The sequence below is a fragment of the Podarcis gaigeae genome (genome assembly GCF_964106915.1).
Source record: "Podarcis gaigeae genome assembly, chromosome: 13".
Taxonomy (NCBI): Eukaryota; Metazoa; Chordata; class Lepidosauria; order Squamata; family Lacertidae; genus Podarcis; species Podarcis gaigeae.
In genome coordinates, this window is record NC_139689.1 from 17,153,957 (window position 1) to 17,178,504 (window position 24,548).

At 48.5% G+C, this 24,548-nt stretch overlaps 4 protein-coding genes across 14 annotated transcripts in view; 3 read left to right on the forward strand and 1 right to left on the reverse strand.

The window, feature by feature from the left end:
- The window catches only part of LOC310829204 (uncharacterized protein), a 119,905-nt gene that overhangs the window by 79,919 nt on the left and 15,438 nt on the right, over positions 1-24,548 (forward strand). The gene's annotated exons all lie outside the window — the stretch shown is intronic.
- Positions 2,083-24,548, reverse strand: part of PRR14 (proline rich 14) — a 46,059-nt gene continuing 23,593 nt past the window's right edge. For 5 of the 10 annotated variants that reach the window (XM_083707401.1, XM_083707408.1, XM_083707406.1 and 2 more), the window contains 11 exons: positions 11,861-12,051; positions 11,486-11,753; positions 10,832-10,956; positions 10,469-10,730; positions 10,293-10,342; positions 9,927-10,015; positions 8,545-9,274; positions 7,719-7,833; positions 7,463-7,569; positions 6,752-6,823; positions 2,083-4,105 (listed from right to left, as the gene is read on the reverse strand). In XM_083707401.1, coding sequence (XP_083563527.1) covers positions 3,850-4,105; positions 6,752-6,823; positions 7,463-7,569; positions 7,719-7,833; positions 8,545-9,274; positions 9,927-10,015; positions 10,293-10,342; positions 10,469-10,730; positions 10,832-10,956; positions 11,486-11,753; positions 11,861-11,958 — 2,172 coding nt within the window. In that variant the 5' untranslated portion in view covers positions 11,959-12,051 and the 3' untranslated portion in view covers positions 2,083-3,849. Of the gene's footprint in view, positions 4,106-6,751; positions 6,824-7,462; positions 7,570-7,718; positions 7,834-8,544; positions 9,275-9,926; positions 10,016-10,292; positions 10,343-10,468; positions 10,731-10,831; positions 10,957-11,485; positions 11,754-11,860; positions 12,055-15,598; positions 15,871-24,548 lie in introns of those variants that run through there. The other 5 variants (XM_083707405.1, XM_083707403.1, XM_083707400.1 and 2 more) reach the window with 5 other exon arrangements.
- ZNF768 (zinc finger protein 768) lies at positions 16,490-20,958 on the forward strand. Of its 2 annotated transcripts, none has more exons than XM_083707501.1 (2): positions 16,490-18,111; positions 18,918-20,958. In XM_083707501.1, exons 1-2 carry the CDS (start codon positions 17,985-17,987, stop codon positions 19,844-19,846), a joined length of 1,056 nt encoding a protein of 351 aa, XP_083563627.1. In that variant the 5' UTR covers positions 16,490-17,984; the 3' UTR covers positions 19,847-20,958. The 2 variants fall into 2 exon arrangements, with proteins under 2 accessions (XP_083563627.1, XP_083563628.1); XM_083707502.1 differs by having other exon boundaries at positions 18,921-20,958.
- The window catches only part of LOC310830788 (uncharacterized protein), a 32,980-nt gene continuing 31,024 nt past the window's right edge, over positions 22,593-24,548 (forward strand). Inside the window, exons 1-2 of the mRNA XM_083710627.1 lie at positions 22,593-23,865; positions 24,365-24,481. Of these exons, the coding sequence (XP_083566753.1) occupies positions 24,389-24,481 (93 nt within the window). The 5' untranslated portion in view covers positions 22,593-23,865; positions 24,365-24,388. The remainder of the gene's footprint in view (positions 23,866-24,364; positions 24,482-24,548) is intronic.

The window sequence follows — 24,548 nt, forward strand, 5'->3', positions numbered from 1 at the left end:
TTCGTTGTTGCAGTCTGTTGAGATGCCCAATGCCATGCATGTCTAAACTGGTGTTGTAGGATCAATTTCAGCTGATGTGGCCTGACGATGTGGGCAGGGTGCTTGCAGCAATGAGTCTAACTACCGTATGTGCTCTCTTGCTCCTTGCCCTCATTAGCTAATAAAAACTAGCAGAAAATATGTGAGTGGGTGGGTTCAGAATGTAGTTAATGCATGTCTGTTTAAGAGGGTGGTCTCCAGTGTTCTCAACAAGGCAAGGGCACCCTGGACCCTCTGATGCAGAGTAACTACCAACCAGTTGTGTATTATTAGTAAGGTGCCTAGAGAAGGTTGCAGCATAACAACTGCAGGCATTCCTCTCCCCAACACTAGAACTTGTGGATATCCAAAGAAGCTGAATATTAAAACTTTATTCTCAGACCCTGCAGTCACTGAAGCCCTTATTTGTATGTCTTCTGCACAAGAGGTCCAGAGGGTGGCAACACAAGAATGGGCCTTTTTTACAGTGGTTCCCCATTTGTGGAATGCTCTCCTCGGGGAGGCTTGCTTGGCACCTTCATTACATATCTTCAGGCAACAGGAAAAAACTTTCCTCTATAACCAGGCCTTTGGCCTTTTAACTATTTGTGGCCTTTTAGAAGTGGATGGGGTGTTTTTAATGTATTCTCTTTTCCTCTTGGTTTTAATGTATGTATGTAGGGTCTTCTGTCTGTTTGGTTGTAAGTTGCTTTGAGTTGCCCTGGGCAAGATAAAGCAATTAACAAAGTCACCAAACAATGATGATGATAGACAAATGGAAATACTTCTTCACACAGCACATAAACTATGGAATTCGCTCCCATAAGAGGAATTCAGTTTCCCATTATGAGACTGAATCAGCCTTGGTGGCCCCAATGGAGGACTTCTACTGAGAGCAAGGCACAGGGAGTATAACCATTCTCCTTCTTCTGAAGCTCTTGGTGGTTTTTATATCATGGACCATGGCATTCTCCTGGACCAACTCTTGTGAGCTGGGTATTGGAGGCACTGCACTGCAGTGGTTCTGATCCTATCTGCAGGTTTAGGTCCAGAGAGTAGCAGTTGAAAAGATACTTATTGGTGCCACGGTGGTTTTACATTATGGTGCACCACAAGGCACCACTTTATCACCAATGTCTTTTTACCATACGTGTAAAGTTGCTAGGAATTTTGGGACAGGATGTCATCAGTATGCCAACATTCTGCTCTGCTTCTTTTATACATACATCTGATTCAGGTTAGGCTGTACACACCCTGGACCAGTGGGCTGAATGAATCGCAGTAAGACCAAGGACTGTGGTTGAGTGGTTCCCAAGTCCAGGAGGCACATTGTCTGTTCCAGACTCTCTCTTGGGTGGTTTGCATCTTGAAGGTGCTCCTGGATCCGTGTAGTCTCAATGGCCAGGAACTCCATCTATAAGCCTTTGTCTGAGAGGACAATTCCTGGATTGGGATAGCTTGGCCACTGTGTGTCAGATGTTTGTAAGCTCAACATTATACAATACAGTGATGCATCCTAGATAAGGCTTTGATTGGGTTTGGTCCAGCAGTTGGGACTACTACGGGTACCACGTTCTCCTTGCCTTGTTTCTTCTACAAGAGGGCATTTAATGTGTCTGCACCTAGGTTCTGTAACTCCCTATTACCATGAAGCAAACACCACAAGTACTTTGTTTCAGATGCCCACTTAAGCCTCTTCTGCTTGCTTTTCCAAAGCGTTGTTCAATAATCTATTGCGTATCACCATCCAGATGTTGGCATAAGTTTTGTGTGCTCTTTTATGGGTATGTTCACAGCCCAGGTCCTTTGTATACTGTGCAATATTAAAACCTGTAAATTAATAAAAGCAGGCAGGACTGAGACGAAGAGAAGTCTGAGATACACAGTGGAGCAAGGTTAGTGAAAAATGCAACCATCCCCACCCAGCAAAGCACCTGAGGGCAAGGCCTGCCAGATGACCCTGTAGCAAAGGTAATAAAAAAATACTGAACAGAAGCAAAAGTACAGAATGAACGTAGCCAAACCTAAGCCTTGAAGAAAGAGTTTGTTTCACCCATAGCAGTATGGAGGGAAGGTGTACCATGTTTATTTAACAAGTTTTATATAGCATCAAAACCTCTAAGCAGTTTACATAACTATAGACGGGGACCTTTCTCCTGATGCACATGTGGAGCAGAAGAACTTTTGTCAGGGCTTCAGAGTCTTGCAAACTTTGACCAGAGCCTACTGTACTGGGATAAAAGCTGATCAATAAGTCCTAAGTAGTCAACTAACAAGAAAAGGCATTTTCCAGTAGACAAACGGACCAAAGAAAGGCCTGCGAGAGTGAATAGTATGGAAATGTCTCCACTCCCATGCAAAACCTGTTAATTTGATAAAATGAGATGTTACTGTTGCAATACTAACCATGAGAAATCAATCAGACACACTGTCCTTTCCTGTAACGAATGACGGAGTGAATTTCACCATTGTCAACTCTAGACTATGGTAGTTTTGAAGGTGAACGTACCACCTCAAAACAGATTTTAAACTGGGCACAGCTACTGAATTTGCACAAAATGCACCCAACTTCACAAATCCACATATTTTGTTAATTGTTGTAGCCTCTTATACATGTACAATTGTAGTACAACCGGGTGCAGTTCACTCAACTTCTTTCTTGCCATTTGATCCCGCATCACAGCAATTTTGCTTTTTGCCATAGACAATGCACCTACCACCATTCCTGGTAGGAGGCAACATTGGCTGGGGAAATTAATTTATTGTGGCAATGATATATGATCTGCCGCTTGCTATGGATTTTCATTTTCTGGTCGCTATGCCCTTGTTCCAAGGCAAATTTATCTATTGCAGTCTCCCTTAAAGCTGCATTCAGGGTCCCACCAAGGCCAGTTAAGGAGCAACTGGCAATATGTGGTTTTTTCCTCCCCCCAAGATACAAAGTTTATTAGAAATATAGATTAATAAAAAATGAAAACCAAAAACACATAATTCCTAACAAAACAGTTGATCCAAGCTAGGAACAACCAGAGGCCTTGATCCAGAGATGCAAAGGCATTCTCTCAGGATTCCCAGCCGCCCATCCACTCTCTGTGCTTAAACAGGTGGACACGTCCCCATTGCCCAGCCTATTGCTACATCGTCTCTTCCTCCACATCATCCCATGCCATAACAAAAACCTGCTCCTGCTGATTCTTTCACACAGTCCCTTTTTTCTTTCTCCTTCCCATCCAACAGGCACATCGGTTCTGCATTCCTATTTGGTTTGATGGCGGTGGCCGCTCCAGAAAAGGCAACTAGGCCCTCACTTGGCTAGGCCCATCCCTCGCTGGCCTAAGTCTCTCACAGAAGGCACAACAGCACTGGGCACTAGGTGCTCCTCCCATGCGCGGCACTGGTGGTCTGACTGGGCGCAGGAGGAAGAGTGCAGAGGGCAGGCAACTCTGGGGCACCACAAACATTCTTCCCCTTCCACTTGCGAGCCAAAGAGCCAAGCAAATGGGGACTCGTGCGGTGCCAGAGCAGGCAGCATGTTGGCTGGGCCAGGTGGCACAGATAGGCACCCAGGCACTATTTTCAAAGCAGCAGAGCTTGTGGCTCGGAGACTGATCAAGGGAGGAGGAGGAGGCAACAGGCACAGAAGGCTGGTTTGATGTGGAACTGGAGAATAAACAGCACCACAGGAGAAACTTGGAGTGGTATTGGTGACTTTGGTAGAGTTTTTTTAAAAAAAACAACAACAACACCAGCAACCTCTTTTGCTAGTTAAACAGAGGAAGTGGTCTTGGGCTCCTCGGGGTGCTGCCCTTCCCTCTAGCCTCTGCTCAGATCTCAGCATTCTTCTCCCTCAAACAGGGCATCCAGTTCAGCCAGCCGCTGCTGCAGCTTCTCCTCCAGCTCTGGACTCTGGGGCTTCTTTACCCTCCGCCCTCCTGCTGCCCTGCGACTCCTTCGGGAGTGGGCTTTGCGCTGCTTGCGAGGGAGGCCTCCCTCCTGGAATTCCATGGCCCGCTTCAGCTTGCGCTGGCTGGTGAAAATGAGCGCTCCGTTGCGTTCCAGAGGCACCTCAAAGATGGTCTCAAATGACCTGCAGGGGTAGAAAGGAAGAGGTGGGACACCAGGAAAAAAGAAGGAGACAACCTCTCAGACTCCACTAACCAAGCCTAGCAGTATAAAAAGCATAAACAAATGCAGACTAACTACAAAACTGCTGACATTTTGTAGCTGGAACGAACAATGCAACGGTTAAGGTCACCACGCTCTGCCATTATGCAGTCTGGTTTTAAGGCATGGGTCGAAATTGGGATGTTTAGGCAACATGTGGGACACAAAAAAAGCACCAAAGAGGTTTGGAGGGTGGAAGGAATGAGAAGTCACAGAACATGTCCTGGCACCTTCGTAGAGAACTCAAGACAACTCCCAGCCCAAGGTCCCCTTTGCATTCAGAGCTTTCGGCGTTCACTGCTCATGTCAAGTATTTGCTCCATCCATCTTAAGAACTTGAAACTTTTAAATAAAAGCAGCACTTCTCAGGAAAGTAGATAAAATTCTGAGGGCTGCAACAAGTATTAACAGGAGCAGAAAGATGGTGCAGCAGTGAACATGAAGTACAGCATGGGGACTGAGAGATTTATCAATTCCAAGGGCCATTGACAAAACATATCATAAGGTAGAGGACCACAGTTCATCCACTTATTTGCATATTGCTTTCAGGATACGGGGCAGATGTTAAAACTGTAAGTGGTTGGCATTTATCAGTAAGAGCATGGCTGAGGACCTTGAAATATTGGATCTTCCTCCATTATAGAGCCCTATCCCCTAATTCTCTACTTTACGATCTTTTAAGTGATAATGCAATCTACAATCTATCATTGATATGTAAGAGAAAACTGGATTCTATAGGGCTCAATCTAACTGATTTTGAAATCGCTGATCCCAAAGATACATGGGAAATTATTAGGAAGACCTTCACAGAAAAAAGTGTTCTCGCCATGCTTGAGGTTGCAAAGCATAGCACCTGCTCTCCTATCCACTTAAATCTCCCTTTGTGTAGAGATTTCCAAAAGGGATACATGACAAATCTGAAGAAACATGAATCATGTAGGCTGTTTATGTTGGCCAGATTTAACATGTTTCCCTCGGCGGTAGTGAGAGGAAGATATTTAGCTATCCCAGAATCAGAGCGTCTCTGCAAATGCAGTAAAAAGGAACTAGATACTTTAGAACATATATTCTTCTCCTGTGATTTTGGCAGCTATGCCAGAATACAATTGTATGAGGCCCTAAAATTCAATAAACAGACTTTTACTCAACCAACTGTTCAGGACATGCTGGCGGACAGCGATGATCAAATTACTTTAATAGCAGCCGAATTTTTAAGAGCTGTCCATGAAGAAAGAATGGGCCATGATAAGGGGACTTAGTGGTTGTTATGGTAGGTGATGATGTTGCGTTGTATTATTATTTTATATTATATTGTATTATGTTATTTATGTGTGGTGTGTTATGCCTAATAAAGGATTTTGAATTTAAAGTGGTTGGCATTTCACTTGTGTTCTATTTACCGCTGGTCCAGTCAGGCTACAAAAGAACAAGAGTTTGCAGTGAAATCCAGAGTGCTCTTTTGCTTCTTCCAATAGCACCAGTTTCTCTTGAAACTGCATTTCCCCCGTTTCAACTGAGGTTTCAAGGCAAACCACTTGGTGCTACAGGACCAGCAGGGCCATTTCATTTCTTAAATTTGTACACCACCCTTCATCTCAGGGCGATCCACAACAAAAGTGGACCTTGACAGCTAGATGGGACAGCCCGCCTACCAATCACTTGGCATGGTGACGGACAGGCAGGTTGTCCCACCTCCCTGTTAAATATGGCCCATCAGTTGCCGTCAAGTTAGGATCTGGCCCACTAGGTGAAAAAGGTTCTCTGACCCTGGTTTAGGTGCAGCGATGGTCACCAAATGGGAGATCTTTAAAAGGGGATTATGAAGTTCATGGGTGATAAGGCTTATCAATGACTAGTAGGATCTCTAGGGACAGAGATAATATGCCTCTGACTACCAGCTGCCCAAGAATAGTGTTTACTTTTGGGATTGCCTTTCTCCATATCTGCCCACTCAACCACTTCAAGAAGAAGAACTTGCAGCAGCACCTACACATTGGAACCCCCTGACTATTGACATCACACAGGTGCCTTGGCTGCACTTTTTCTGGCCCCTGCTTAAAGCATTTTTGTTTAGGCAAGCCTATCTAGACCTGTAGAAGCTACACGTGTTTACATTTGCCTTTGTTGATTTCAGTCAGTTTTGAATGTTTTTAAAACACCTGTGTTTAAGTGTCTTTTATTGATAATGGGTAATTTCATTTCCTTGCAGGCTTTCCCGAAGGCAGCAGGTTAGACTAGATGAACCTTCAGTCTGGCCCAGCAGGGCTCTTATATTCCTATATGTCAAAGGCTCAGAAAATAGGGAGAGCTTGTACACTACTGTTCTATGCCCCTGTCACCACCACTGCCCCATAACTATCCTCATCCCATTTTGGGGGAGCAAACTATGCATGTTCACAAATATATTCAGACTGCAGGAGGTAGTGCTTATCGCTTGCAGATGCTGAAGTCAGAATCTGGGGTTGCTGGCTTGAAATGACTGCGGGGAAAGAGAGAGATGGGTGTATGCACACAAAAGTAACAAATGCTGGTGTTTTAGAAAAGGACAGATGCCAGCAGACTTCCTCACCTCTTCTCTGTGGGTGTGCGGTAGTTCTTGTTGGTATAGATCTCCTCCAGGCTGAACTCTTTCTTGTTCAACCTGACACAGGAAAGAAGATAATAGAATTCATCACCCAGAAATGGCCTTGGCCTACGATAAAATATGTGTGCGTGCGTGTAGATATAGATATAAATATATAGGAATACTCACTTAGCCCTGCTGGGCACCAGATTGCTTTCCCTGCTACCCCGCTTTGCTTCCATGCTCTGCCAGAAACTACCAGCTGACCTCTTAAGCTTGCAATTCAATCTGAATCAGGCCCAATGGTTTAGCCCACTGGGTTTTTATTGCTTTTATTGCCCAAGAGTACTAGAGTCAGCACACACTCCACCACTCAAGTGGTCCCTGTCAGAGAGGCTCTGCATTTGTTTCAGTTGACAGACAGATGATCAACTAACAAATCCTTAACATTGGTGGACAGCGCTAATTCTTGACTGGCAGGTTCAACTCAGCTAGCACTTTTAATTAAAAAAAACCGAAAACCATTTACACCTTTCCTTAGGTGAGCCCCCTCTCATACAGCACTCATCTGCCCCTAGGCTATAGAAGACCACATCCGCCTCCTTTCCAAGCACTGTGGAATCTGAATCCAGGGTTCCTAAACCACTGTCAGGCAGATTCACAAGCTACTCATCTCCATTTGCAGAAAGGCGCCCCCCATTCCACTCTAGCCCTCACCTGACAGGCCGGGGAAGCCCCATGGGAGTGAGATTTGCTTGCTGCTTGGACGGTGTCTTGCGGATCCTTATGGAGGACACCTTCCCTACGGTGTTGTCTTGGGATCCCTGCAGGTTTTAGGGGGGGTAAGAAGGATTTTGAAAGGCCACAATGGCAAAGCAAAATGGCCCTCAAACCGAGAGCAGGTACCACAGACCCCCATTCTTCACGGTGCAGCACCTCCTAATTGAGAAGCTTGAGTCAAACAGCAACTGACCTTCATCTCAACTTCTGAAAGCATCATCTGCTCAGACGTGAGCAACTCTGAGTCGACCACGTCCAAGCCAATCCCAGACACCCTCCGTCCACGATCGGGCGAGGGAGAGAGCTCCCTGCAGAGGACAGAGGAGAAACCAAGCATCGTGTATTAGAGTTAGACGTTGATGTTTCCCAGCTGACAGTTCTCCCTCTTCAGTGGAGGGGACTTTAAAAGAGGAAGGCAAACCAGTAAAGCAATGCCACACAGCACCGAGGGTACAAAGCCTTTCTGCCTGTGAGCAGAACCAAAGGGGGAAGAGGCTCAGCCCATTTGCCTCCAGCACTAGTCAATGAATGGAAATGCCTTATGGAGAATCAGACCTCCAGTGCTTCTGGTCTGACATCATCTCCACTGCCTGGTTTTCAGGAAAGGGGCTTTTCCAAAACTGCCACTCAAGCTGTTGCCTGGAGGTGCAGGGGATAGAACAATAGATCTCTGACGTGCAAAGGATGTGCTTCAGCACTAGGACGCAACTCCTCCACATACGCACTAGATATTTCCTCTTCTGAATAGACCCCTTGAAGTAAATGAAATTAACTTGGATCCATTAACTTCATTAAGTCCACTCCAAGGAGGATTCAGCCTCTGAGGTTTTTTAAACAATCACCCTAGAAGGGCACAAACAACCCCACAGTGCTTGCTTCTTTCTCCCTCTTGGTTTTGAATGGGAGAGGAGCAAACACTTACCTAACATGTCATTTGTGCCCTTTTATGGGGTTCAAAGGAACAGCTGTTAGACTCTTGAGGGATAACAAACAGCTTGCGGGGAGGAGAATATTTTTACCTGGAATGGACGGTGTCTGGTTCACGGCGGCAGGAAGGTACATGGGAGGCATAGGGGGAGCCATCGCAGTGGGGGACGTGCATGGAGGGACCCAGCAAAAAGTGTGCGGGGGGTGTGCTGAAAGGATACACCTCCTTGCGCAGGCAGGGTGGGGTGGGGCGGCCCAGCTCCCGGGACACTTCCAGGCTGCAGACGGTGTGGCGACGCTGTCGCAGCTGAGCAGATAGCGGAAGGGCCACGGGGGAGGCTTGCCACAAGCGGGCACCAGGGACGTCAGGGCAGGAGTAGCTGCGTCCGAGGCGGGGCTGAGGGGCCAGGTCCCCTTCGTTCAGGCGCCACTGCCGGATAGGGGGCCGCCCGCTCACCACCGCATCACCCATCTCCTCTTCCTCTTCTTCTTCCTCCTCTTCGTGGTGGCAGCTCCTCTTCCGGGGGCGTGGTTCCGAAATGGCAATTTTCACCTCGATGTTGACTCTTTGGCGGGGTGTTCTCGGCTGGGCTGCCTCCTGCTCCTCATTCCCTGGAGGGCAGGGGGGCAGGGACGGGGGCCCCTCGGTGGACTGCACGGCTGGCTTGGACGGGGTCAGGAAGATGTCAGCAAAGGCCTCCAGCTTGGAGCGCACGCTCTGGAAGACGGGGACCAGACCCCAGTGCCGGAAACGGGAGGCAGATGATGGACGCAAGAGAGCAGTTGCTGAAGGCAGCCAGGATGGAGCTTCAGTGGACACATCTGGCAGGAAGGGAAAGGAACAATATTGTCACCAGAAGGACAAAGGGAGCCTTCCCCAAACTGGGGTCATCCAGACCTATGGGACTACAATTCCCATCATCCTTGCCCATTGGCCACGCTTGCTGGGGCTGGTGGGAGATGTCGTTCAGCAACATCTGAAGGGTCAAAGGTTTCCAGTCTCTGACTTAGAGTCAAGAGTTGTCATCCCCCAACACACCGACACACACTTTGTGAAGGATACAGACATCTTCCTCTTCTGTTTACACCTGAGAATCTTCCTCTAGCTGCTTAGCTGTTGCCTTTCTTAGATTATTAACTGGTCTCAAGATTTCTGGAGAGTACTCTGGCCAGCTGATATTCAGCCCAGCTTGACTCTTGGCACTCCCATATGGATGCCTGAGTCTGTGCCCGCTTCATTCAGCTCCACGAACACCTTGCCATGGGTGGGAGATGACTGATCATCCGGCCTGGATTCAGTCCAACATGGGAATTTTTCCTGCATTACCAAAGGGGTTTTCAGACTCCATGGGACCAGGCATGTTCCAGTGAAGCTACACACACACACAAAATACTTGCATACCCCTGAGATGCCACTTTGCAATGAAGGACAGACTTAACAGCACACAACACCTGAATCAAGAGTTTTCCCTACCTGTTTGATGACACTGGTCTTGTGGGTCTCGAGGGGTTTGGGTGTCTCCATTTGGAGATGATTGGCGAGGCAGCATCAGCTGATCACTCCTGATTAACCAGAGAAACACAGTGGGGCAGTGATAAAGCAGTCTCCTTAGCCCCTCTCCTCCCCGTGCTTTGAGACACACCCAGGGGGTCAAAGTTAGCATTTCTCCCAAAAGGAAAGAGACCATCACTTTACCCTCCAAGGGAGTTTGGGATGGCACAATAGGCACCAACTGTAACCCTTGAAGTGGATCAGTTCTCTTGCTGGGTGACTGGCACCGTCTTTAAAGGATGGGGGAGGCACAAGCAGTTCTGTGCCTTTGTTTAGGGGGGCACTCACCCACAGCGGGCTGAGGAGGTCTCCGGCTGCTCCTTGCCAGTGCCGGCAACCTGCCAGCAAGAAAATACAGCTGAATAAAAATGTGGACTGAGCCACCACCCTCCAACTCCTTCAACAGGATTCTCCCTGTCCCTCCTAGCACTATCTGGTGAGACTGCATCCCAACCTTAACTAACCAGAGCTTGGCTCAAGGAACCAGCCTCCAAACTGGTGGTGAGGATTTGCTGATGAGCCGCTTCCATCAGGGAGGTCTTTGTCCCCTCGCTCCCCTTTGCAAGGGAAACCCCCTTCTGAAGGCGCTGCCTCTTGGCGTGCAGGCGCTCTGAAGCACGACACCGTGGGGGGGACACCCTCTTGTCCCACAGTTGCCGGCGGGCGTGGTCCAACCTCTCTTGAGGCTCTCGATGGGATGGAGGGTAGCCCTTAGGGGGAGACGATCTGAGGGTAGGAAGGGTAAAAAAAAAGGCAGAATGTTTTAAATCAAGTGCTCGATCCCAAAGCTGTTCCACTCCTTCCGCCTCCCTGGGGTCTCTCCTCACCTGCACACTGGACTACTTTGTGTCTTTGTTGACCAGGAAACTCTGTCTTCATTCACAGCTGCTGACTGGGGGGGATTTGCACAGGGAGATGTGGCAGATCTTTGGGGATCCCCTTGTGGATCATTCTGGGCAAAGAGAGGCGCACACCAAGTTTCAAAGAGCTTAAGGATAATGAGGGACAGGGGCCTCCTTTCCCCTTTTTCCCCACCTTCCATGTGTATGTTTACTCAGGAATCAACTCATGGGGACAGGGCATCCTTCAGGGTCCTTAATCCAGGTGGCCTGACTCCTCCATCACAATGCAAGAGGTACACTATAGGTCACAATTCTCCTGGTCTGGTAGTGCAAAGCACCCCGGGAGCTGCAGTGCACAGTGGGAAAACCAGTGCTTTTTTTTAGGAGGTTCTCAAGGGTATGCAGTACCAGAAACTCTTTTTTGTTGTTTTTAAAAAGTGTGGCACTTACTGTAACAACTTCATGGTGAGTACCGGCACCTATTTCTCCAGAGAGAGAAAAGCACTGGGGGAAACTATGGAACTGAGGCCTTGAGACCTGTTCAACGGGTTCTCCCACCTCAGAACCAGGTTTCATACAGCCCATTAGGAATCCTCTCATGCCCCCTGCAACCCAGCCCCCACACTGTGGCATCCTCACAAGCATTTGGGCTGTTGAAAAGTCCTCCAGGTTGACAGCCAGCATCTTCCGCTGCTGCTTCTCCATGGGAGAGGCCACCCGCCACAAGGTCTCTCCCGCAGCGCCGCAAACTTCCCCGTTCTGCTCTGCCGTTTGGGGTGGCCCTTGCTGAAGTCGCTGCCTCTTGCTGGGTGACAGCTCGGCATCGCCACATGGAAGGGGGCATGCCCCCCCTGTCTCGAGGGGCTTCTGGAGCAGGGCTGAGGATTCCTGCTCCTCAGAGGAAGGCCTGGAAACATGGAAGGATACAAAGAGAATGTCACAGCGGTGTCACAATTTCTGTCTCGCCTCTCCCACTCAGGACTTTGACAGGGAGGAGAGTCACTCTTCTCTCACCTGTAGATGAGGATTTTTCGCCGTCTGATCTGCCTCTCCAAGTGTGACATTGGCTGAGGGTTCCCCTCAGATGTTCGTTCAAGGAGGGGCCACTCCATGGCCTGTCTCAGAAGGGAGACACCCCACCCCTTCCTGGCATCAGGAAGGTGGCCGCCCCAGAACAGCCCACAGGGTCTTCATTCCTCACTTCTCTGCTTCAGAAAAGGAAAAAAACAGAATTAAAATGACTGCATTCCCATGGTCCCCAGGTATAGTTCTGCCTTTTAAAGCCATATGCTACTTTAATCCGGATTAACCTGGAATGTGTAACACCACACCCAGATTGTCAAAACCTTCTGCACGGATGACAAATCACAATTCTCTTTACTAGCTGGAGAAAACTTCACATTTACTACTAAACTAAGCAAAGGATGGTTAAGAGGGCACTCCTGTTCTTGTCTACTCAGAAGTAGACCTCTCTCCCCTGGGTTCAATAGGACTTCCTCCCAGCTAAGCGTGTGTAAGCATTGAACCCTATGTGGGTCAGGGGAGTACACAGCTGACTAAAAACCTCTTAGCAATGCCACCCCCTCCTTTCTGAAGGACCAGCAGGCTCAAACATGCATCCCTCCAATGGTACTGAACAAGACACAGAGGCCAGCATGAGAGCTTATTAGGTTTCCCCTCAGAGAAGGTAATTATAAATCATTAGGAGCCATGCAAATAGCACCTTAGCAACAACTAAAAAAACGCCCTTCCTTCACAGAGATTCTCCAGGGCTCCAAGACTAGAAGCTCAGGTAGGAAGAGAAAACTTCTCAGTGGGAGACAATGTGTTGCTTCTGCAGATCCCTCCACCCAGGGAAATGGGCAAAACCAAGAAGCACTTGCCAAATGGGGGACAGCAAATTAAAGGTGGGGGCTAGAAACAGAAGCACCACAAAGGTATGTACTACAGCAAGCAAGGCAGAAGGAAATCCAAGCTAGAAAACACACTCCACGGCTTTTAAAAGGGCTCAACAGGAAGGGGGAACCTGTTGCCCTGCACTGGTGCTGGTCTACAGTACATAGACTTGTAACTGGAAGGGACCACAGGCATCATCTAGTCTAACCTCCTGTGATGGAGGAATCTTTTTGCCCAACGTGGGGCTCAAACCCACAACCCTGAGATTAAGAGTCTCCTACTCTACCAACTGTCCTTGCTGGCAAGAGCTAATGGCAGTTGGGAGTCCAACATCATGTTCAGGGACATGGGTTGCCCAACTCTGCAACACAGATATACACTAAAGGCAGACCAACGTTTTAGTGGATTTACATTTCCGCACATGACAGGAGCCTTGCTCAGACATTTGTCTTGTCTGTGACCTTCCTCACATTTGACATCTCATTAGGGATTATTCTCAAATGTTACCCCTGGCAAGAAGAGGTCCAGCAAGACTGTGGGAGGAAGGGTAGGAAATGCCGAGTAATGCCGGGTGATAAAACTCAAGCCAACAAAAGCGTCCCAAGTCATGACAAAATGAAACAAATAAGAGGCAAGCAGCCAAGTGAGCAGAGGGTAGGTGATTTTGCTGGGGCTACTGCCAGTGGCAATATTAGGCTGTTTCAGACCATATTTTCTCAGTAGAGTCCTGGACTAACCAGCCTGGAACACCTGCTCCCTTCAGCAAAGACACTGTGATCTCTGCCATCCAAATAGTTTCCTCCCAGGAGTCGGTATTTTAATATTTATTAGGTATTAGCAGCATTTATGGGGGTTTTAAAAATCCACTTATCCAATTTCCTGTTTTGCAGCTTAATTATTCCCTGGGTCTCCTTAACTATGGAAGAAGATTGGTGGGGGTGATGGCACTGCCAAAGATGGCAGGCAAAGATGGGAGTTCTGTCCCTTGGACATAGAGGTACAGTGTAATCAACAATCCTCCTCAAAACTTGATCAGCCAAGATAACAAGGAATGCAAAAGTGCCATGGCTCTGAACAAGAAAGAAAGCTACTTCACTATCAGAGAATGAGGGTAAAGGATACCTTAACTGAAAAAGAAACTATAGGTCCCAGCTTGGTTCCAAAAGCCTTAAAACTATCCAGAGAAGGACAAGACCTCCTGACTGAAATTAATCAAAGCATAGCTAAAATGCATGAGGATTTGCTTCAAAATGGGATGCAAAAATAAAACCATTAGCGGCTAGCATTGTTGATCTGACAGCCTAAATGGCAGATACCTGCAAGTGAGGCCATGAATATGGGCATTGAACATCAAAGCAGCCTGGACTGACTTCAAAGAGAACTGAACATTTCCCCTGAAAAGGGGTTTTATTGGGGTTTCAGACAAGTAGAAAGGTTAAAAGTCAATAGTCTTCAGAAGGGTTTTGGGTTTGATGGGGAAAATTTACTAAGCATACATGGAACTGTAAAAACTGAGGGAGGAATGCTGAAATACTACTGTAACTTATAATTTTTCAAACAATTTTTATCATAGCAGATGGTAATTAAAATTATATTACATGCAATTTGTATGCCCAAAACAACTAGCAAAAATGGATATACCAAAAGAATAGTTTTATTTGAGCTTCTGTATATCCTGTTTGGTTTATTATTATCGATTATTTGTTTGCATTATAAAACATATATTTGTATTGTGTATTATTTGAATTATGAAATAATACGAGCATGGGGCATCCAAAAAGTATAAAACAATGCATCTACATAAGAATATGAATCATTGCCAAAATATAATATTGACTGTCCTTGACTCTTCCTGCCACACTTGTCATCCCCTTATGCCACACCCTTTGATAACCACACACACAAACGCATATTAAAAACCTATGGAAGTGGAGACATCATCCCATCTGCTCCTGCCTCTCACCATCCCTGGCGATGGACCCTTGGTGCATACAAAAGGTGAGCATGTGCGGCATGTGGAAAAAGGGAAACCATAACCCAGGGTTGCACCTGACCCAATGATCCCTCCCAGAACTGGATTTCAGTGGCAATTCTAGGATGCTGGAGGAAAGGGGTCTGCCGTTTATTCAGGATCCCTTTCTCTCCCCCCCGCCAAGTCCTGCTTCGCAGCCTAGGCTCACCCCACACACAGATAAGGACGGGCACCGTCAGGCCCCTCTTTCTCTTGGGGGTCGCCTCCTAACTATCCCCAGCGCTTCAAGATCCGTCCCCTTTAGCTCTCCCGCCGATTCCTCCCTCACTGACCTAAAAGGACCGGCTCCAGAGGAGGAGGCGGTGTGGGGAGGAAGAGCCTGCCTCCGATTACCTGTCGGCTCCTCATCCACCCCCACCCCCCGCGCCCGGTGCTCTGCCCTAGGCAGGATCAGCACCGCTCCCTGGCGGGAGGAAAGGCAAGGCGAGTAGAGGCGGAGGCTGCTCCTCTTTCCTCCGAGGGAGAGCGGCAGCACCAGGCAGAGGAGGCGCCGGGTGGACAGTCCCTCCGCGCACCCCTGACAGCCGGGTGAGGTGTGGGGCTGGACGGTGCCCACCTCCGACTCCTCAGCCGCTTCCTCCAGATCCTTCCGCCCTTCTCCTCCCCACCCCACAAAAAACATCCAACTTCATGGAGTCCCCCCGCCCCAAATATCTGCCCCCCACATGGTGGCCTTTTGCTTCTTCCACCCCCTCTCGATCCTCCCCACAAGTTGCCCCCTCCCCGCCTCCTCCTTCGCCCCGCAATCCGCCAGGCGCGCCCGACCCGACCGGCCACCCCACCCGGGAGCGGCGCCCCCCTGGCCCGCCCCATCCAGGTCTCACCTCCGCCGCCTCCCTCCCTTCCTCGGGCTTCTCGCCTGCCTCAGGCAAACAAACTGATAAGCACCCGCATCTCAATGTGAAAAAAATAAAATAAATAAAACTACTCCGCACGCTCGACCCCGCCTTTACCGCCTCCTCTCTCCAACTCACCAGCTCGCCCTCTTCCTCCTCCCCTCGCCCTTCTCCAAGCAGCCGCTGGACAGTGCCCGAGCCGTCTCCACATGCAGCCCACCCAATGGCCATGCGTCTTGTTAATGGTTCCAACCAATAGGCGCGCGGTTTCTTTACCGGCGTCTGGTAGCTACAGCGCCGCCATCGCTGTTCAGGGCAACAACAAAAAAAGTTGGTCGTAGACTTTTTTAGTTTGTGTTGCAAAAGGAAGCGGTGCGACCGCCTTCTTCGCTAAAAGGCGTCTGCGCCGTTGAAGTCAGCAGGCCCGCCATCTCAAGAAAGGGCAGGGAATGAGAAGAAAATAGGAAGGAAAACGTACAGGGCGGTAGACATTTTGGGTGAGGGCAGAGTCTGGTTGGCGCCGTTTAAGACGCCGCCATTTGAGGGGAAGACCAGAAATTCAGGCTTTAAAGAAGCCGTGTTTCCATTTTCCAGTTGGATGCGATGGAATAAAGAATAGTAGTTTCCTTGGTTTAGGGAGGTCGTTTCGTCATACACGCGGTTTTTGAGGGAGATTAATCTGTATTAAGTTAGAATTATAGAATTATAGAGCTGGAAGGGACCCCCAAGGGTCATCCAGTCCAACCCCCTGCAATGCAGGAATAAGTTCATTGTAAGGCAGTGCAAAACAGCACACACACATAAAGACTAGTTTAGTATGTTATTATTATTTATTAAATTTCTATGCCACCCTTCATCCGAGGATCACATGGTGGTTTACAACATAAAAACACAAAAATACATAACATAGTAACAAACAAAATAATACTGCCTCCAACACACACAGTTTAAAGGGCTATATATTGTTTAATTAGCCAAAGGCCTAGGAGAAGAGGAATATCCGCCTGGAGGAAAAACATTTGTGTTCATATTTTTTAAAAAATGTTGAGGTATGAAGTGCTCACCATCTTGCCAGTTCATTCCCTCCACACTCCTAGGCATGTCTGCTCAGAAGCAGGCTTCTGCGTCAAAGGAGGCCTCCAAGACAGAATGATCTTAGCCAAGGAATCAGACCGACCAGGATCTATGCATATTCCCCCTCATCTCTCTCTGAAAGTAGTAGTGATGAGTAAAGGTGCACTCCTTACCCCCATTTACCAGATGGAATTCACCTAGACCTATTTTTGAGTAGACATGGTAGGGATTGCCAGCTTAGCTTGGGTTAGAAAACTCAGGGGGAGGAAACTGATTTTCTAGATCCATTTCAACCTGGGTTTCAGCCAGGTTTCGGCACAGACAGAAACTGCTTCCAACAGAAGCAGTTTCCAGGCCCCATTCAAAGTACTGGTTTTGACCTATAAAGCCTTAAATGGCTCCTGACCACAATACCTCAAGGACTGGCTCTCCCCATATGAACCACCCAACAGCACCCTGCAATCACCCTCCAAGGCCCTTCTGTGTGTGCCTCCTCCAGAAGAAGGTAGTAATATGAGAATGGGCCCTTTCTACAGTGGCTCTGTGTTTGTGGAGTGCCCTCCCCAAGGTGGTTCGAATGGCACCTTCATTATATACACCTTTAGGTGCCAGGCGAAGCAACCAGGCCTTGCACTGATTAATATCCTATACCCTTTTAAATGTGTTTTGGGGGGGGAGTTATTAGTTTGTGGTCTTCTTGTCGTTTTTGTAAAACATTTTGTGCTTCATCTTCCATTTTTATGTTTTGAACCACCCTGAGATTAAAGGATGAAGGGCGGTATACAAATTTCATAACTAAATAAGAATAATGATACCCCTTAGCAAATCTCTGCCCTACACTTGCCCTTTTCTTGGTCGAAGCCTTGCCCGAATGAAGGTACCATTCATTTTCCCCCATGTGACCCCTTCCCAGACGTTGTTGGACTGCAATTCCCATCATCCCTTGCCATTGGCTACGATGGCTGAAGCTGATGGGAGTTGGAGTCTATCAGCATCTGGCGCGCACCGCGTTGGCCATACCGCTTTACCGGTTCTAAATGATAGCTGCCTCCGCCCTCCTTCATCTCTAGGATTCGCCCGTCCTCTGCTCTCAGGATCAATGGGTTTTATTTCTACCCAGACCTTTTCTTTTAAATGTCACCCGCTTGGGGAAACTACGCCTCCCAGGATGCCGCTCAGAGCCAGCCCTCTTCCTCACCGCGCCTTGCGCTGCGTCGGCTGAGTAGGAAAGTGAGCGGCAAGCGCGGCGGTCGTCCAGGCTGCCCCTCGCGCCGCCCTCGGCCCGCTTGCTGCCCCTGCTATGGCGGCAGGGGCTCCCTCGGCTGTTCCTGCCCGCAGCCCCCCTCGGTGGCTCGGAGGCCCTGCTGACGGCTCCGTGTACCTCCTCCTGCCCGTCCCTGCTGGAAGTGCCCTGGTGCTAACACCAGGTGAGCATGTGGGGGGGGGGGTACGGACGGAGGGTTTGCTCGGAAACCGGGGCTAAACCTGACCCAGGAATCTGCCCTAGAATAGCATTTTTAGCCAGGTCTAAAATCTGGATCTTGAAATGTCTGCCTATGTGTTAGAAAGTGGGAGATGGACTCGTGTTTGTGTGCATGCAAGGGATAGATGAAACTGCAGCGGTAGGTTTCCTGAGTAACACTGCAAGCCTAACCCCATTTACCCGACAGTAAGCACCACTGAATTCCATAGGCCTTAATTCTGGGTAGGCATGGTTAGGAGACTACGTACTGCAAACCCCACGAAAACCCTTAACACTGTTTTTCTCTTCATATGGATGCAGCCTACATATTTCTTAACCCAGCAGCTTCTTGGTTCTTGTAGATATCACACTGTCTTCCTGTGCATTTTTTCTTCCCAGGATGTTTTTCAGAGGGATTCCCCATCTTGCAGCGCTTAACCCAGGGATGGGGAAACCTGTGTCCCGCCAGATGTTATTGGACTCCGATCAGCCCAGCCAACATGGCCAATGGTCAAGGATAGTGGATGTTGTGGTCCAGTAGCATCTGGCGGGCCAAAAGCTTCTCCATTCCTGCCTTATTCTGCCTCACACTACCTAAGAGTCAGAGAAGAGTCTGTGCACAAGCAGAACCATGGTGGAGAGTGGGTGCAAAATTGTGCCCAGGTTGACACCTGCTCCCCCCCCCCATCCAGCCACTGAATGTGTGTGGATTAGGTTCTGTTTCAAAACCAAGTGCTTAATTTGGTGATCAAGCCTCTTTTCTGTCTGCAGCAGATGGAGCAAATTCTGCCTGGATTCTGTCTCTCCCTGCAGAGAGCAAGAACACAGTGGAAAACCCACAGGAAGATGGTGCACAGCCAGGTCCCATTTCCTCAAGGAGCTCCAGCGGGAGTGGAAATAAGAAAGGAGGCTCTGCGAAAGACCAGCCGACTTTTTGTAAAGGGGACTTGAAGGACCCTATGTGGGCCTTGTGTGGCAAAACAAAATCCTACAAATGCCCCGACTGCGGGAAAAATTACCGCAGGAGCACAGACCTCTTGAGGCACCAGAGGACCCACACGGGAGAAAGGCCTTATATGTGCCTGGACTGTGGGAAGAGCTTCAGCCGGAGTTCAATCCTCCTGGAGCACCAGAGAATCCATACAGGTGAGAAGCCATACAAATGCAGCCACTGTGGGCAAGGATTTAGCCAGAGCTCCAACTGTAAGCAGCATGAGAGGACTCATGGGAAGGAGAAAAGGAGCGACCCAATACACTGGGGATCAACTTGGCAAAGGACAGAGGTTCAGAGGCGTGGGCCTAAAAGCCTGAAAAGAATTGATGAAGGTGCAAGAGCTGAGCTTGGACTTGGATCTCAGTCTCCAGGGGGAAGTTCCTCATGGAGCTCAAAGATGGTGATGAAGTATCAGAAAAGCCATAGGATGGAGAAGCCCTACAGGTGCCCTGAGTGCGGGAAATGCTTTGCACGCAGCACGGATTTCATCCGGCACCACATCACCCACACAGGAGAAAAGCCCTACACGTGTGTGAAATGTGGCAAGAGTTTTACACGCAGCTCGGTCCTCATTGAGCACCAGCGAATTCACACGGGAGAGAGGCCCTACAAGTGTCGGCTGTGCGGAAAGGGCTTCAGTCAGAACTCTAACCGTAACCAGCACGAGACAATCCATCAGGCTAAGAAATCTCCTGACACTTCCTGAGTGGCAATGGAACTTGTTACTGGGGTGTGGGACTCACTAGAATCCACTTGGCTGGGGAGAGGGCCTGAAGTGCAAGTCCAAGCAGGTGCAGATGTCCCAAGGCAAATTTGAAGCTACTGTTAGAATCCAAATGGAAAGTCCAAGGCTGCAAGTTTATGCCCACTTACTTGGGGGTAAGCCCCACTGAATTAAATGGCACTTATTTATGAGTAGACATGGGTATGATTGCAGCACTCAAGTGGTATAGGGGCTTATTTTTATATGAGGTGATTTGCTGCAGAAATCATGAGGAAAACACATGTATCTATGAAAAACTTTTATTATTGACACTGAGAGGAAATAAATTAATTTTGTTACAAATTATAATATTCTTGTTAATTGTTCTGTGCACCCCAAATGTAAATTCCACTATGTTCAGGGGAATGAGTGCCAGATTTAGGGTGGTACAGGTGGGTCCCACACAGGGTGCCAAGCCAAGGGGGAGAAAAATTGAGAATATCCATAATTGAGAAGAATCATTTGGAGGTACCAAATTTTGGGGGTGGCCATATTACAAAGATTACCAAAATCCACCTCGGTGGAACTTACTTCTTCCATTCAGAAGTAAGTTACACCAGGTAAGTGGGCACAGGAGAGCTGCTTGTTAGAAAACCATTATAATTTAAATAAAAGAAACAATACGGAAAAGGTAATAGTACCAGCAGGTGATCTTTTTCTTTCCCATATAGCGATCATTACTAATGACTGCTGGTACTTAACTCTGCTCTAAAAGATACTGAGAGTGTACAGCCTCATCATATTTCATACAGTCTACAGAAAACTGCAAGAAAGTAGCTTGGGTTTCATCACTTCATGGTGGTTGTTTTTAGATTAGAGTAGTAGAAACATTTGCTTGATTAGTTTGGACAAAACTTGTCTTGCATTATACCATTTCCTGGCCAAACACACAATCACTGCAGCATTTTCTTTTCTTTTCCCATCAGTGAATTTGTTCTGTTATATTTGTACCCTCTTTCACTATATATGTCTTGCTATTTTTTTTTTTCTAATTTATTTTAACGAAAGCTAAATCTGCTTATCTCATGGTCCTGAAAATAAAAGTGCCTTTGAGGCTGTGCATGCCACCCCAATCTGGGCAGTGTGAAATTACAGGGGTTCCAGGCGTTTCCTTCGGGAATGAGGCACAGTGGGGACTGTGGTGTCTTTATGACATATGGTTTATTTACACATATATATGACCTGAGCCTATGATGGAGGGGTGCACAGCATTAAAGCCCCAAGGAGGTCCTGCTTCTCCCACAGCCCACAGCCTTGGATTCCAGCATAAATCAGGCCTGGCTCTCGCTCTCTCTGCCCTTGCAGCCTGTAGTTTTTGCCGGCAGCTTCTAGCTCATATCCCTCAACTCTGGCCTTTTGTATTTCTAAGGAACAGACAGTTGAGGGAGGCAGGCCCACAATTTTTAGCAGGCCATCACCAGGCTGGCCTGGCTATTCCAGGCTGGGTCCAGGCATTAGGAGGAGGTCCAAGCATTCAGACCACCCCCTCTCCTACCAAACTCCTAACACTACAAATATGAGGGTCACATCTGTTGCTCTCCCCACTTTTACCTCTTGCTGTGCCTACTTTTTGCCTCTGGTCCTGCCCATCATTGATATGTCGCCCCTGCAAGGTTGCCCATGAAGTAAGGCCATCAGTCCTCAGACTCATGGAAGTTTCCCACCCTGGTCTAGGTGGGGATAGGTTCAGATCCCCACCCTCATATGAAGCTGACTGGGTTACCCTGAGTCATTCACTCAGCCTATTCCAACAACTCATAGGGCTGGTGAAGGATAAAATGGGCAGGGGGGTGGGGAGAATCTTCTATGGGTCCAGCCATTCCTGTGTGATAGGAATTTTATGGTCTTAGATATATGGCAATGTTCATAACCGCACATACATAGATCAACACAGGAAGGCCAACCTGGAACCATTTTGATTCCTAAACTGACCAAATGTTTTCTCTGCAAGGTCAAACTGGAAAAGTCTCCCCATTGTCTCTTTCCTCACAAATCCTGTCTTAAGGACACATTTAAGATATGAATAAGGTGTGAGCCTGTGACCTGGCCCAGGAAATAAGTACTGTATTTTACCACTACAAAAGAATGGCCAGGCTCCCCAGGAAATCCAATCAAGTAACCTGCCAGACAGGAGATAAACAAGGACAAGAAAAAAACAACATTTAAATTTCTGTGATGTAGGTGGGATGTATCTGAGGGGTGGTCTTAGGTTACACCCCTTCTGTGATGTATGCATAATGTTTCTGGGGGTGGTCTTGATCTAGAGGATGGGGATTTCAAAAGTCTTTATAAGCCCTTGCACAGCAATTTTGGGGGTCCTCCTCCTCTCTGTGTGAGGGGAGCACCCTGTTGCAACAGATCAATAAAGATCAAGCTTACTAGCTGCTTTGCTTCTCAATATTCTCTGGTTGGCCTCTGTTCTTTTCTCCTACCAATAGGGAACCTATGTAAGGACTCTATATGGGCTCTTGGATACCCCATAAGGGAAAAGGGCATATTTTTATTTACACCTGCATCCTCTCCTGCTAAGAGTTCCAGCTTCTATCACACACGGTAGTTGCGCCAACCCCTTTTCTGACGACAGGCTTTTGTGCCATTTTAACAGCAGCACAACAGGCAGAAATCCAGCAGGTGCTATTTTACCTCTTACTTCAGCCTATTATTATTATTATTATTATTATTATTATTATTATTATTATTATTATTTGGGGGAATACACACAATTTCTGTTGTTGAAGAGGGCTGTGTGTCATACACCTTGCCCCCCAAGCCCCTTTGTGACTACCCTGCTGATCTCCCTCCGGGCAGTGGAGTGTCCCGTTGTCCTTGCCCTCAGGCAGCGAAATGTCTTGGGCCGACCTTTGCTCCCAGGCATGTTCCCATGCACTTCTCCCGTGTTAACGGTGCATCTTCCGGATTCGAACGGACGAGAGGCGATCGTTACTCTGCACATTCTCGGAAGCAGCATTCTCTCCCCGCCTGCCCGTCCCTATTCCACGGCGCGGTTTCTGCAAGAGCTCGTTTGCCACGAGGAAACACGTTCCTCCGGGGTGGCCTCTAGTAGAAGCTCCGGATCAGAGGCTCCGAGCTTCTCTCTCTTCCTCCTCGCCCCCGCCCCTATTTCAAAACCCGAATACTCGTCGCTTGCGGGGCTGGAGAAGGGTGGGAGGGAGGTAGGGAGGAGGACTCCTGGGTCCACCCCCTACTCGCGTCTGGCAGGAACAGGCGCCGCTGCTGCAGTTGCCACTCTCCCTGTCTTGCAGACCTCTCCACCAATGAGCGAGAACGAGGGAAGGCAACGTTGGCGAATCTGCGAGGCGCACCGCCCCTCCGCCACCCTCCTCTCGACGTCTAACATTCTCCCCGTCCCCCCCCCCCGACCCTCGGAGCTCCCCCTCCCCACTCAGCAGGGTCTCTTCTCGGGGAGGGAAGAGGCGCAAAAGCGCAGCCGGAGCCGATTCCGCCGCCCATCTCGAGGCGCTTGCCAAAGGGCGAGGAGCCTCCGGATCCCGTTGATCGGCTCTGCTAGCCACCTCTGCGCCCTCCTCCGCATCATCATCATCTTCATCATCACCCTCGGCAGCCCCACCATTCCTCCCCTGCTCCAGAGAGGCCCGGGTGAGTGGGGAGGGGAGCCAGCCTGGGTCGCAGGAAGCAGTCACTCCTTGGCTCAACTTCCTTCCCGGACTTGGTACTGGCCCCGGGTGGGGAATCCGTCTCCCCTTCCTTACCCAGCCCCTTATCCTGCTGCCAGCTACCCTAACTCTCCATAGGGACGTGGCGGAGAAAAAAGGGTGTCTACCACGTGGGTTGCCAGAAGCAGCTGTTGCTTGTAATAGAGAGAGGTGTGCATCACAACACAACCCCCCCCCCCCTTGGATTTCTAAGACGTAATTAGGCTAAACTTACGGAGCTAGTGATATTAGGGAGCAGACACACGCCAAGACTGAGAGACAAAAGAGGTAAGTTTAAGAGCTCGAGACTCCTGGGGGTTGCGGGGAAGGGTGGGTCTTATTTGAGGCCATGGCCTGCACAGGGATCCCTCTGCAGTTGTGATACCTACACATTAGTGCTGTGTGCTTCTGAGCTTGTGAAGGGTGCATAAATAAGCCAGTCGTTCTCTATGAAGACAGCACTTTGCATCAGGGATTAGTGACAGGATTTCCAGACAGACTTGAGTCATACCATGGCCTCATCCATCTTCCCATACTATATTCAAACCAAGTGGACTCATCCATGTTCATTGGGGGCTGGGGGCAATAGGAAAATAGATCTAAATATCTCCTGAATCTAAGCTAGGTGGCTGGCCTCACAGGATAGTTGTGAGTCAAAAAAGCTGCACTGACTTGTAGGGGGTTTGATGGTCTACAAATAAGAGTTGTTTAAAGAGGACTTAATTTTCTAATAACTATGCTTAGGGTGGAGAGCCTTGGTCACTTACCTTTGTTTCTCCCTCAAAAGCCACTCACTTCCGCACTTAAATTAATGATGGATGAGGACAAGGAGGACATGAAAGAAGAGAAGTCAGAGGGGATTCCTATATCTGGCACACCAACCGAGGTCAAAGATGGGGGTGTGGTAAGTAACAGAGGCGCTTTGAGACTGAATGTTTCCCCAGATGCCTCTGGGTTTAAAAGAAAGACTC